General features: G+C 43.1%; 1 protein-coding gene across 3 annotated transcripts in view; it reads right to left on the bottom strand.

Annotated features, from left to right (window-relative positions):
- The window catches only part of RIN2 (Ras and Rab interactor 2), an 84935-nt gene that overhangs the window by 15505 nt on the left and 55086 nt on the right, over positions 1 to 14344 (bottom strand). For all 3 annotated transcript variants that reach the window (XM_061356930.1, XM_061356929.1, XM_061356931.1), the window contains 5 exons: positions 13873 to 14062; positions 12237 to 12348; positions 9812 to 9884; positions 6985 to 7076; positions 3549 to 4676 (listed from right to left, as the gene is read on the bottom strand). In XM_061356930.1, the coding sequence (XP_061212914.1) occupies positions 3549 to 4676; positions 6985 to 7076; positions 9812 to 9884; positions 12237 to 12348; positions 13873 to 14062 (1595 nt within the window). The remainder of the gene's footprint in view (positions 1 to 3548; positions 4677 to 6984; positions 7077 to 9811; positions 9885 to 12236; positions 12349 to 13872; positions 14063 to 14344) is intronic.

Below are 14344 nucleotides of genomic sequence, written 5' to 3'. Positions count from 1 at the left end.
TGAGTTTTTCAAGGAGAAATACTGGCATAGCATTCTTATTCCTTTAAGAGGGTAAGTGGATCAGCGAAGAGAAGGGATTAAAGGGCAGGCTGTATCTTAACCTTTTTAAGACTTACAACCCTATTCAGCGCAACTTTCCTATAAGCAAACACGGGAATACTGTTTATAATAATAAATAAGGTGGGTGCATGAATGGGTGCATAAAATACTGCACCGAGAAACCCAATTATCAGTGTTTGACTGTCAAGACAGATATTTGAAAAGAGGTGTCATGTAGGTCAGCCCTGGGCTTTAGTCTATTTAGTATTTTCATTAAAAATTTTGATTATAAAGCAGAGAGTCCACATACAAATCTGCATGTGATATCACAGGAGAAAGGCATCACCAGTCCTTTGGCAGTTACCTTCATAAGTGAGAAACAGGCCTAAAGCTAACATAATAAAATCTCCTAATAACAACAGTAAAACATTGCCTCTCAGCAAGAGCAATACAAAGGCAAAAGTGCTAATCAGAGAAGCCTCTCTCAGAGCAGAGCGGCTGGCTCAGTGGCTCCCATAGGGAATGGGTTACTCTCCTCCAGTTCCATCTGCCCACAACTCCTCCATACAGACCTGAGCCCCTGCTATAAGGCATGTGCTGCCAATAAGGGGCAAACACATTCTCTCCAAACCTCTTCTAACATTCGACATCTAAAAATCCATCATGGAGTAGAAATACCAAAGCAATAACAGGCAGCTTCCCACACGACCAGTTAACACCTTATTGCCAAACTACTTAAACCTATAATTTCTTGGGCTACGTGCAGATTCAGGCATTGAGACTGAAGCTGTTCAAGTATTAGATCCCACCTGATGGAATGATGACAGTCAACCAGACTCCCTTCTATTTACAGCCAGGAAAACAAACACAAAAACCACATGAGAATTAGCTATTCAAGCAGCTGTGGACTATGAGGGTCCTTCTGACCAGTCCAGGTCTTTATTCTGCAGACACATATTCACGTGTGGGTAACTTCTTTAAAAAAAATACTTTGCATTCACCCTTTAACAACAAAAAGCCATGTGCCCCAGTCTTGACTCTGTCCCAACACTGGGAATCCCATTGTTTCAAAAAGGGTTAACAGCCTACAGTGCTAAGAGTAGGAGACACCTGTCAAGAATAATTAGAAACAGTGATGCATTCTCCCAGTGATTTGGCAGAAGTTAAACAATTTGATATGCCCCCTGTTTGGGAAACTTAAAGATCTTCCACAGAAGTCTTTTGGTTGCAAGGGTTTGGGAAGTTCTACATGAAAAGCTGCATGATCAACAATCATTGCACAGACATGGGAGAAAGTCCCAAACACTAAGAGCTTTACTAAACCTTGGAGGGTGCTGCTGCAGCATGTACCGAAATTCAGGAGACAATAGTGGGGGGGTAAGGTGAAATCTGGACCCCAGAATGGGCAACCAGTTGCAGCAGCAGTTCTGCTGGATGGGAGAAGGGGTAAGGACCAGATTCAACTCTTAACTGGGCAGGACTGGTCTGAGCAGCTGAGAGGCCTCAACACTTTGTGCTACAGGCTCCCTTCATGACCCACCAGTGGCAGCAGTGGCTGTGAGTCGCAGGGTGAAGCTGCTGCCTGCTCTAGCTTTGCAGTCACCAGGCCTGATCAGAACCTCTGGGCTCAGACACTGACTCACCACTGCCATGGGAAGTACATGATGAACAGGAAGAAGAAGCACCAGCAGCACACATCCAACCCTCAACTGACACACTGAGAAACCTGCACCATGAAAGTGTAAACTGAGACGAGAGGGTAAATGAGTGCTCACAAAGTTAAAATTTGGGCTGCAATTATGTACTGAAAGAGTCAAGCAAACCACAGATAATAAGCAGGGCTACATCATAAGAAGTTCTCTATAGGGATGACTAAATCTTGCTGTCACATAGTTATCTGCTTAGATCAGCAACATCTGATGCTCCTGATCCACTATGGGTGTTTGCAGGCTCAAGCCACAGGCAGTAGATGATTCAAAAATAAGTTCTTCCTTTGTTTAAACTATCCCACTTTATAAATTAAGTGCATTTAATCACAGGACCAAAGCCAGATTTTCTGTCAATAAAGAAAACCAGCGTAGTTTAGTTATATTTCATACCTCACGCTATTCCAAACTACTGAAACATTTAAAAGCAAACAGCATTTTTGCCAGTCTTCAGAGACCCACAGTCAGATTTAAGCACACCCTGACAGTGAAAAGCTGAAGTCAAACCAAGATTAACAAAAAAACAAGCAAACTAGATCTGCATTTCTTTGTCAAATATCCAATTCTCTGCGGAAATCCAGGCAAAAAATCATCTACACCACTGCTCAATTTGCTGCTTTTTCTTCCACGTTAACACCCCCATAACATTCTTTATTATTGTAGCAAGAACATTACAGGCTCTGAAAGACCATACATTTCAAGGACACTCTCCCAAGTGTTATATTTGCTTTAACAGTGCTTGCTACTTTTGTTTGACTGTGTAAATGAAATTGAGGTTACATGAGAGTATTTCCTCCTTCCTGTCAAGGACAGGCAGAAATCTCAACATAAAACCATCTTCTAGTCCCAGAGCAAGAACTATCTTCCAATTTTGCACTGGGCCAACTGCAGGGACGCTGGGATGCAGGAGAAAAACAAGCAAATTAGGACTGAAGTGAGCTCACAAGGAAAGTATTCTGCCCTGAGGGATGTTTACCTCCTAAATGTGGCTTATATGCTCTTTGACAAATACTGCTCAGACTCGGCAAGATAGAGGGGGAGTGAGATTTTATACAGCAACAATGATTTCACTTTTGTGGATACACAAGTCTCTCTGTTGTTAAAACGTGTATTCAAACATATATCTCAGCAGCAACCATTTATAAAGATCTATGTTTGAACACAAATGCAGAAAAACTCTTATTAGCGGCCCCTTCTCTCTCTTGCACACGTGGATTTTTTAAACTCATAACTTTCTATTTAGGTTCAAGTGTAAGGACAGTGCAGCTTTGTTAGGAGTGAATGAGAATATCTGGAAGAATAAGATTTATTTCAAAAGTAAGTTGCTATGAAATTTCTCTCTTCTCCTTGTCACTGGTTTTGAACAAATCTTAGCTCTGTGGCTACAATCCATACGCTTAAAACTGGCACAGTTTTGGTCCAGGAATCCAGAACTATTTCAGCCCAATTCAGGAAAAAATACATGTGTGCCAGTAAACAAAGGATTCTGTAAATGGTACAGCAGCTAAAAAAAAATAATATATATATATAAATATATATAAATAATCACAGGTAAAAAGTGCACACTGCAGGTATCGTAAAGGTAACTTTTTATGAGCACTTTTGTAGCAAAGTTTTGAGTTGCTGGGGTGATTTGGGGGCAGGGGAGTGTGAGGGTTGTTTTATTTTAAGACTCAAAACTCCGCGGCTTGACCTCTGCTAGCAAAGTCAACCCCACCTTTCAGAACAGGCACAAAGACTATCATTCTAAAAACAGATTACACATGTTCACCTTCTCCTAAAACACATGATAGTGTTTCTTACCTATTTGGTCCTCTGGAATGAGCGATTCGATTGGGGGATCAAGTTCGGAACTTTGGGACAAATAGTTCTTGACTTGGGTCATGAACTGCCGAATTGTTTGCAGCATATCTGTGCTTGAAACATGGCACTCCTTGTTTTCCTGCAGAAAGCTGACATAGTCCTGCACCAGGCATCCAAAATAAGTGCGTTTGTCCTGGGACATCTCCGCAATTTTCTTAATCATCCTCTTTTCAGGGGTCATGAAGGAACTGAAAACTCCACTGACTTTCCGTAGCTGAGATTTCACAATCTTGGGGAGAACAAACGAACTGTTTCTTTTTTTCTTGGGCTTCAGAGGGGGTGCCATGCTCTCCTGGTCACTTTCCCCCTCAAAATCCTCCAGGCTGCTGTTTGTGTCCCCATCATAGCCGAACAGCGGCATGCTCCGATCAAAGTCCAGCGAGTCAGACGAGGAGGTGGAAATGCTCATGTCGCTCAGCCTCTGCCTGCCTCCATTCCATGGGATGTGTGACTCAGAGCTGGTAGCTACCGTCTTCGGGGCAGCTGCTGGAGCCAGCTCAGGCAGGGTTTCACCTGAGATGCCAGCAGCTTCAGGCACAGGCACTGAGCCGCAGCCAGGCTGAATCACTGCTGCAGGCTTTGAGCTGCCTACCTCTGAGCAGACAGCCTGCTTCTTCAGCCGAGGCGGCGGAATAGGGGTTGGTTTACTCTGCAGTAAATCCAAGCCTCTCTCTTTCTTATGGTTGACTGTTTCTGGCATGCTTGCTGGCTTTATAGTCCTGGAAAGCTGCGGACTCGTGAGGATGCTATTAATAGAAGGAGGTGGCGGCCGGGGTGGGGGAGAGCGAGGCCTCACGGTGCCATTCACGTCTTGAGTTCTTGGGCTCTGCCTCTTCAGACTTCCACTGACATCCTGGCTGTGCACTTTTAAGAAGAGGGGATTAATGAAACACAGTGCTCCGTTGGTCTGGCTGCACTCCAGCTCTGAAGGCGTTCGGGTTCGTATAGAATGCACTCCATTTATAAGGCAGAGCTGACGCGAGCCTTTATAAGCACTGTCCAAAGGCACAGGCCTGCAGGGAAGTGTAGGATCCAGGGGGGTGCTGTTAGCCAGGGAGCTCCAAAAGTCTGAAAATCATCATTGCATTAACGTAAGAATGCAAACCAGCATGCAGATGGCTTTCAGAACATTCAGCTCAACATCACCCATCTCCAGACATTCTGACATGCTTTTATTGATTCAAGGGGGAAAAAAATTTAATTCCAAATGAACCTCTCAAAGCCTACCAGGCGTTACTGCATGCTGCCCTCCTGGGGCTGCTCTCACTCATCTATAAATATCATGACCAACGCATAGCTTCAAATCAACCCACTCAACTAAATTTAAAAATAAGCTGAGAATTCAAAGAAAGGAATGGAGACTGTATCACAGTAATTCTCACCAACTTGAAACTGAATGCACGAATGTCAAGCACTCTGCAACAGGATTCATGCCCAACAGCTGTGTCTTGCCTACTGGGCAGAAAACAGGAAATGGCCCATGGTGATAGGCCACTGCCAGAGAACTTATGTAGGCAAATACATATTTCTTTACACAGTCATACAATGTTGCTGGTTTTTTCCAACTCCATGACTTTACATCCTGCCTGCAAATCCCTCAGCAGACAGGCCAGTGTGCCTGGCACATGGGCTGTTGAAAACATGCATCATGCAAGCGCCACTGCAGGTAAAACACGAGTCAGAGAGGGAATCTTATGTTCATCACATGAAACATCACAGGTTGGCAATGTTCTTTCTGATGTAGTTTGCTGGGCCCACATGCTGTTGACCTCCCTTGTGCAGCTCTCCCTCTGAGCATACAGTGTAAGAGAGCTCAGACAGGAGCTCTAACTCTCCATGTTCAAACCAGGTTGGTTTGTGCCTATCTGTTGCTTAAGGAAAGCTCACACAGGAAGGGCCCTTGGGAGGTTTTACACATCTCCTGGGTCTGTAGGACTGAAGGGCTGACTTCCTGGTGTGCTCCTTCGCACATGAATACCTAAAATTTCATCAAAATCTCACAGAAACTGTAATCTTAATCTCAAGTACAGTTGCTGTATTTGGGATCAACCATCTACCACACAGACATGGAATCATCAGTCTCCTCCTCAGCTTTCAAACATATTAGCTTAAACAAAACACAAATGTACACAGAGACTGTTCAAGAGCAAGACTAACTCTGCAGCAAATAGGCCATGGTGCTCATGGGCACCAAGGACAAAGACAGTGCAGACAGTCTGAAGAGCTCACTCAATGCCACCGTTATGATCGCCTATAGAGAAACTCACTTAATGGTACTTTAAGGCTTTCAGCTTTCACTTGGAGACTGTCTTCCCAACCAGATCTTACTGTATCCCACTCAGACTTTTCTTTCTCCCCAACCATTTACCTCATCCACAGTTCCATGACTGCCTCTATTCCCATGAAAATCTGTACTTTCATGTAATCAGCTAAACTTGCAGATAAGCAGTGCAGAAGTACTTACTCTCTAAAGCAAATCCCTTAACTGCATTGCTATTCCAGCAAAGCAAAATATAAAGCAGAGCAGTACTTCCCTGGGTATGACTTTGCTGCAAAGTCCCACCAATAGTTCTAGAGACACTCATGCCAGCACTCTGATCTAGTGAGGTTCTGTTTCAATATCTAAGATGATTCAAAAATCTGCTGGAACAAAGTCTGCTGACAGTCAAACCCCCTCCCTGCAAAAGGAAGTGTGGTCATTCAGCACTTTGCAGAGTTGCTCAAGGATTCATCTGGGTGGAGACTGTTTCAAATCCCACCAGGCCTTGCATCTTCTGCCAGCTCAAGGTATGTTTTACAGTGAGCCTGTATGTGGTTGTAGCAGTTAAGTGATGCAAGGACATGTCCTTGGATTTTCTTTTGTTATTTTAAAAGCGTCACCAAACTAAAGTACTCAGATACATTCTGCAGATCCTATGTATACACTCCTCCTTTTATTAATATGCTACTGCATTGAGTGTCCCATCTCAAAAATCACCAGTCTAAGATCAGATGTTAACGGTGAACCTCAGTTCCTACACTCTCCTGGTAATTCCAGCAAATCATCAAGCTATGCTTGATGTAAGCCTGCAGCAAATATTCGCTCTCAGAGGAGAAGCTACATCAGATCTCTGACTGGGGATTGTAAGACTTGCTTTGCCCAAGGGCTGCCCAGGGAGGAGAGAGGAGAAAGGAAGGAAAGGGCAACAACAAAAATATCACAGAAGGCACAGAAGGAAAGAAGACCACTAAGGTCACCATTTGGCAAGTACAAGATCTGGTTTCCCAATAAGAGAAGCTTGTAGCTGACCAATATAAACTACTTACTGATACAGACTATTTCTTCAAGTTTACAGCACTACTACAAGGAATGACATCTATGCAGAGATCTACTTACTCAGTCCAAGCTGAGCAATCTCTTCAAGTTCAGCTTCTGTCTTTGCTGCAGCAATAGCATGAGGCAACTTCAGGGTGAATGGAAGGACATCCCTGTTGTCAAAGAGAAAAACAATTATGGCTTTGACAATAACATCCATAGTTTCACAAGCACTTATTTTCAACACTGGCAGTGGCTGAGCTCTGATTCATATTTTCTTTCTGAGCTGTGGCAGGTAGCAAGGGCCTTAAAACACACAGCACACAGTGAAAACATTACCAACCGCAGGGCTCCTTTACATTGGAAATGCAAATGACAGTCAAGTCCCAAGTCTCCAGGAATCTCTTTAGGCTCATTTCCACAGAGCCATGCAATACGGTGCCCCACTACAGAAGAAGCTTATACACCTGGTCTTTTACAAGCATACCAGTGAGATGCAAAAGTGTTATCTGCCCTTAACCTTTCAGTGAAACTTCTTATTCTCTGAATATACTGTTGATTGCTCTCAGAGTTGAATTCCAGTTCTCAGAATAAAAATTTAAACGAGTACTTGGGAAGCTTCCCTAAACATTTCTAAGTCAGGATGTCTTGGTGCTGTCTGTCATTTATTCTCATATGTGGTTTCTCTTCACTGCACACTAAAAGTTCAATGGATGTTTACAAAGGGAGATGCATGAATGATTGAAAAACATGCTAAGTCCAATGTAAAAAAACTTTTAGACAGATTTTAAGGGACAAAAATACTAATTATATGTACATTGTTCAAGTACTGCTATCAGCTACTATACCTCTTGCCTGCCCAGTTGGTACTGATACACTCTCAAACAACAGTGCATGCTAAATCACAAAATCTCTAGTAGAAGTATCTATGTAATTAAGAGTAAATGATGAGAAATAAGAGCATGGGAATCCTACAAGCAACTGGTGTCAGCAAAAATTATTATAGGTTTTTTTTTAGGCTGTGAACAAGCCAACCATCTGTTATAGCACAGACGGTAAGTTTTTATCACAAATATCCTCTATGGTGTATGCCAACATGTTGAAAAAACAGGATCTCAGAATAGCATTCAAATTCAAATCAAGCACATGCATGATACTGATGCATTAGCTAAAAAGTATTTGAAAAGATGCATTCAATGCCATACCACAGATAATCTAGAGTCTAGTACATCGTCATGGACTTAACAGAAAGATAGGTAACCCTTGACTCCTTATACAGACTGATTGGGACCTATTGCAAGAAATTCCCTCTGGGTTTAGGAAATCCTCTTGGTTTTGCTGTGGTGTATCCAAATGGTACTCTCTCACAACAGCTACCTATCTGCGTCCCTAAGGAGGCCCTACATTTTCCTCTTGCACCCCCAGCAATCCTAGACTGCTGCCTGAAGAGGACAAGGATGCTGGGTAGATGGTGCCATTTAATAAACATTAAGCAAATGGAAACATTTAGGATGCTTCTCCACTGAATGGGGAAATAACCATTCGCTTCTGGAAGCATACCCACAATCAAAGAATAAACCTCATTTACTGAAATCTCTGGAGGGATTTGCAGCTGAAGTTGTATTTATTAGTGGTATCTGTGCATAGGTTTGCACGTAAAGTCGTGTTTACAATGATGCACTAGGAAAACTAAGTTGTGATGGCCACTCTTTACATTTTTTTCCCTTTCCAAAAAACCTACAGGAAAAGGAATAGAATAGTTAAGGTTGGAAAGGACCTTAAGATCATCAAGTTCCAACCCCCCTCCCATGGGCAGGGACACCTCACACTAAATCATCGCACCCAAGGCTTCGTCCAACCTGGCCTTGAACACCACCAGGGATGGAGCATTCACAACTTCCCTGGGCAACCTATTCCAGTGCCTCACCACCCTCACAGCAAAGAATTTCTTTCTTATATCCAATCTAAACTTCCCCTGTTTAAGTTTTAACCCATTACCCCTTGTCCTGTCACTACAGTCCCCAATGAAGAGTCCCTCCCCAGCATCCCTATAGCCCCCCTTCAGATACTGGAAGGCTGCTATGAGGTCTCCACGCAGACTTCTCTTCTCCGGGCTCAACAGCCCCAACTTTCTCAGCACCATACGGGAGGTGCTCCAGTCCCCTGATCATCCTCGTGGCCTCCTCTGGACTTGTTCCAACAGTTCCATGTCCTTTTTATGTTGAGGACACCAGAACTGCACACAATGCTCCAAGTGAGGTCTCACAAGAGCAGAATAAAGGGGCAGGATCACCTCCTTTGACCTGCTGGTCACGCTCCTTTTGATGCAGCCCAGGATACAGTTGGCTTTCTGGGCTGCGAGTGCACACTGCTGGCTCATGTTGATTTTCTCATCGACCAACACCCCCAAGGCCTTCTCTGCAGGGCTGCTCTGAAAGTTATCATCATCTGGAAGTTTTCATTGGAAAACTAAAGTCAAACTGAAATCAGCTTAAACACCAGCTATTTTTTCTCTGCATACTTCCTGGAAAACAGCTGGACAATCACAAACTGGAAAACTGATGAGACCATTTCTGTTCACAATCTGCATTCACATCTCAGTCATCGTATTCTACAGTGTGACCTGACATTTTCCCATTAAGGTCCAAAAACGCTTTTTACTAGCAATTGCAAGAAATGGACATTGCATGATAGTTACAGAGCAGTTAAAGCATTACAAGACATCAGCTGAAGTCCAGCTTGGGGTGACACCTCACAGTAACATGGTGGGTAACGTAACTCCAGCCTTCCAATAATCAGTATCAAATAAGACACAGACTTGCTCTTTTGTTGGTTGGCTGGGGTTTTTTTGTTTGTTTTTTTTCAAGACAGCTTAGCTCATGTGCCTCAGAACATGAGACCATCTTACCTGCTAATACAGTAGAAAGCAATCAGCCTGAATAAATCAGCAAAACTTATTCCAGACCCCTCCAAGGAAAACGCTGTGAAAAAAGTCACAAGAGGAGAGAATCACACACCTATATCAAGCATCTTTTAGAAAAAGCTTATTAAAATACAACTCAGATTTTACCATAAAATGAGTAAGTTTGCACCATCACACTAGTTTCTGTCTGGTTAAGAGAAAACAATTTTGTGGAAGAGTACCATTCTCTGCTAAAGGCATTTTCAAGAATACACTGATAATATTGGTAGTGGGTTCGCTTTTGTATTCCAAATATGTGGTCCAATTCCTGAGAAACAGATCAAGTGTGATTACAACTGCACAATGGTTTGCTAATAGACAATAAATCAGTAACTTGCTAATAGACAAATAATAAATTTAGGGCCTTGAGCAACCTCCTGTAGTGGAAGGTGGCCCTGCCCATAGCAGGGTGCTGGAACTGGAGGAGCTTTAAGGTCTTTTCCAACCCAAATCAGTTGGGATTTTATGAACTAATAACTGAGGCTTTTGTTTGCCCAGTGTACTAATATACTGAATATAAAACCTCTTATTTCCTCCTCTTGCATTCCATTCTACCCACTAGTCTTCTCCCCAGATGTATTAACATCTAATGGGAGATGATAAATTTTCATTCACTTCAGGAAAACCATTTAACCTGAGAACTCTTTAAAAACCACTCTGACAATTCTGCTTTGTGCCATCACCTTGCACAAGGAAGACAGGAGCAATGCCTTTCATTTTTTTCCCACTCCATAGCATTGTTTCCTATTGATATGAATACTTGTTCACAGTACAAATGGCACAGAAGTGATTCCCACCTCACTTTAAGCTCTCTTTCATTTCAGTAGCAAGTCTCACCCAGTGACTACAAAGATCAAGCAGAAGCAGCTCCTAGACTGAAACGCTCTAGATCTTTCACCTCTGGACACGACTGAGACCAGAACAGAAGGAAGAGTATTTAAGGAATGTAACAGTAGCATGAGACAGGTTCCTGACATACATGAATGTGGGGGAATGTGAAGCCTGCGATTGCTTCAGCCTAACCTCAAGTTAGAGAAGAGATAGATGATGGGGGCGAATCTCCCGCTGGTGCAGCTCACACTGTTGCTGCTTTTTAAATTCATCTCCAAGGAGAGCATTTCCACTGCAGCAGACCCTTCAGGCAGCTGGGCTCAAACAAGGCAGAGCCCTAGACTTAGTGGGGAATGCCAGAAGCCACACAGCAGTTTTGGATACCTCAGCAATGCCGCTTGGTGAACAGCAAAGGCGTAACTTTGTCAGTACTCTATTCTGTAAGGTCAGCTCCCCCATGCCAAGCTTCCAGTGCTACTGACTATAAAGTCTGCATATGAACCAGGAGAAAACTTAAGTCAGCTACTGATCTTTTATACAACCTTTATACTAAAGGACAGGTTGACCTAGTCATTTATGTGCCCAGAAAAAGGGATTTCTTTAAGAGAGACACCAACAATATAGACAATAAGCATGCAGGTGGTCTGGGGGTGGGCCAAGAGAAAATGAATGTTCAGATCCCAGACTGTAACTAAAATCTCAGCTATGACTGGCAAGTAAAACCACCAGTACATACTTCCCCCTTGTGGTAAAATTTCATTCATGAAAGAAGATATTATTTTATTTTCCAGATGGGAGAGATGGAATTCATCAGTATATAAAGCCTACAAAACACAGCCTTAAAGCACACTTAGATCAACTGTCATTTACAGCTTTCTGTTCTCTTTCTTATGTCTTGTTTGTAACTGGAAACAAAACGAGACACACAGAATTAACTTTTTGTTCCTGGGGGTTGGGAAAGGAGAGGTAAAAAGGAAAAACTCAACTAAAATTATCCCTGTTTGCTCATTTTATTACAAAGAGGGAACAAATATACTTGGAATTATAAAAGAAAAAATATTCATCTCACACCAGAAACAGTTCTGAAAGAGTAATCCATCTTATTTATTACGTATAATAACCCACCCCCAAACCACCCAAAAATCCAAATTTGTAGTCAGAGAGTGCTCAGGCCAGAGATGTATCCAAGAACAGTCCCCTAAATACAAGGAAATGTAAGGACATTTCATTGACAGTACACAGAATTACAGACTGCATTTCTCCAGAAGATAATAAAAAATCTACAGAAGATAACTGCCTATAATCATCAACGAATCCTGGATTCAGTAAGGTGCATAAAATATATTCCAGTTCTGTCTAGCACAGACTTAAGCATTTCTGTTTATCTTCCCACTTACAGAGCCCTACTCAGAGAGCACTGTACGCAGTCTCTTCACTATTTGCATTACTTCAGGTACCTTCTGCTGTGGGTTTCACCAATGCAGAATGTCCCAGCTCATACAGGGTGACAAACACCTGAAAAGTCTGTAACTCAACTTACTGTATGTGCTTTCTTTTATTGCAAATTCTTTTAGGCAAGGCCCACAGTCACTGGACAGACGCAGAGAGATGACTTTCTTCTGCAATCTTGCAGATTTCCTAACCAGAAATATCTGTTGTGGAGTGAGCAAAAAGACATAGTTTTACCTTCATCACAGATGCCTTAATAGAGACAGATTATAGACAAAAGGAACCACAACAATTTAATGATCTTTGACTCTCAGAAAATTACTCAGTCATTACTGTATCAGCAACCATCCAACAGCTTGGTGTAAAATGGCAGCAGAACATTTAGTAAAGCATCTCACCTTGGTATGACACAGACACATGACACCAAGTCCATTATGCCCTTCTCTGAGCTCTCCACTTTAAAACACAGTAAATCCCAATCCTAGAGTCAAGCTGCAAAGTCTGTAAGAGACTAATGGTCGAGTGCCCCTGTGTCCCACCAGCCCATTCATGCAATCCTTCTGCATTGAATCACAGAATCATAAAATAGTTATGGTTGGAAAGGACCTTAAGATCATCCAGTTCCAACCCCCCTTCCATGGGCAGAGACACCTCACACTAAATCATCGTACCCAAGGCTTCGCCCAACCTGGCCTTGAACACTGCCAGGGATGGAGCATTCACAACTTCCTTGGGCAACCTATTCCAGTGCCTCACCACCCTCACAGCAAAGAATTTCTTCCCTATATGCAATCTAAACTTCCCCTGTTTAAGTTTGAACCCATTACCCCTTGTCCTCTCACTACAGTCCCCAATGAAGAGTCCCTCCCCAGAATCCCTATAGGCCCGCCTTCAGATACTGGAAAGCTGCTATGAGGTCTCCACGCAGACTTCTCTTCTCTAGGCTGAACAGCCCCAACTTTCTCAGCCTATCTTCATATGGGAGGTGCTCCAGTCCCCTGATCATCCTCATGGCCTTCTCTGGACTTGTTCCAACAGTTCCATGTCCTTTTTATGTTGAGGACACCAGAACTGCACACAATACTCCAAGTGAGGTCTCACAAGAGCAGAGTAAAGGGGCAGGATCACCTCCTTTGACCTGCTGGTCACGCTCCTCTTGATGCAGCCCAGGATACGGTTGCTTTCTGGGCTGCGAGTGCACATTGAAGCCGTCTCATGTTCATTTTCTCATCGACCAGCACCCCTAAGTTCTTCTCTGTAGGGCTGCTCTGAATCTCTTCTCTGCCCAACATGTAACTGTGCCTGGGACTGCTCCAACCCAGGTATAGGACCTTGCACTTGGCATCATGCCATCAGCCTCATCCAAGCAGACAGGGCCTGATTTCCATCACAGCAACTTTCATGCAGACACCAGTGTAGGATAAAATGCTGTCATTTGCCATTTATCTATTGCTTTCTTGTTATGGGGGAAATACATCTGTTACATAGAACCCTGGTTAATACAGACCAGCTCTAGAGCTGTCGTTGCAGCAGTCTAGTTCTCAGCTCCAGAGGACCCCAAACTAGTCTCTCAGCGTAACACCCCAAGCAAATGGTCCAGCTGTCAAAGAAGTCCTCACTTGGATTGTCCAAAACACAGAAGAAATGGGGGTGTGATGTTGGTTGGTTGGTTTGTTTGGGTTTGTGGCTGGTTGGTTTTTAACACTTGCACCAAACAAATTCCTTACCCCAGGAGGTTGGGCCTGCAGAATTTCCATGGCTTCAGCATCATTCAGGCCAAGCTGCAGCCACACAGGGTGAGTATGGAGGAGCTTGTCCAATATGCTTAGCTTGTTGGATAGGCTGTCATATCCTGAGTCCCGGGGGCAGCTTTTCACATCATTTTTCTCAGAGACATTATCCATGTTCTTTATTAGACTGTGCGGAGAGGAGAAACAACAACAAAAAAAAAAGGATTAGACATGCAAACCTTCTATAAACACTCAGTTGAAAAGAGTCAGCACGAACCTTATGGCACTGCTGCGCTCTGTACTGGTATTTCTCCTACTGAGAATTCATATAATTGGTATACACAAGAATTCTCATATCTGTAAGATTTTTCTTTGACTTGCCCTCAGTTCAACAGCTAGCTCCTCTGCTAAAGATTCTTAATGCCTGCTCTTAATTCCTTTGGCTCTGAATTGACTTCTATGTGAGGAA

The sequence above is a fragment of the Neopsephotus bourkii genome, unplaced genomic scaffold, assembly GCF_033783945.1.
Source record: "Neopsephotus bourkii isolate Nb327-2 ecotype Australia unplaced genomic scaffold, CSIRO-AGI_Nbou_v1 NB_873, whole genome shotgun sequence".
NCBI lineage: Eukaryota > Metazoa > Chordata > Aves > Psittaciformes > Psittacidae > Neopsephotus > Neopsephotus bourkii.
Note: the sequence above shows the minus strand (reverse complement) of the source record. Positions and strands in the feature narration are given on the sequence as shown.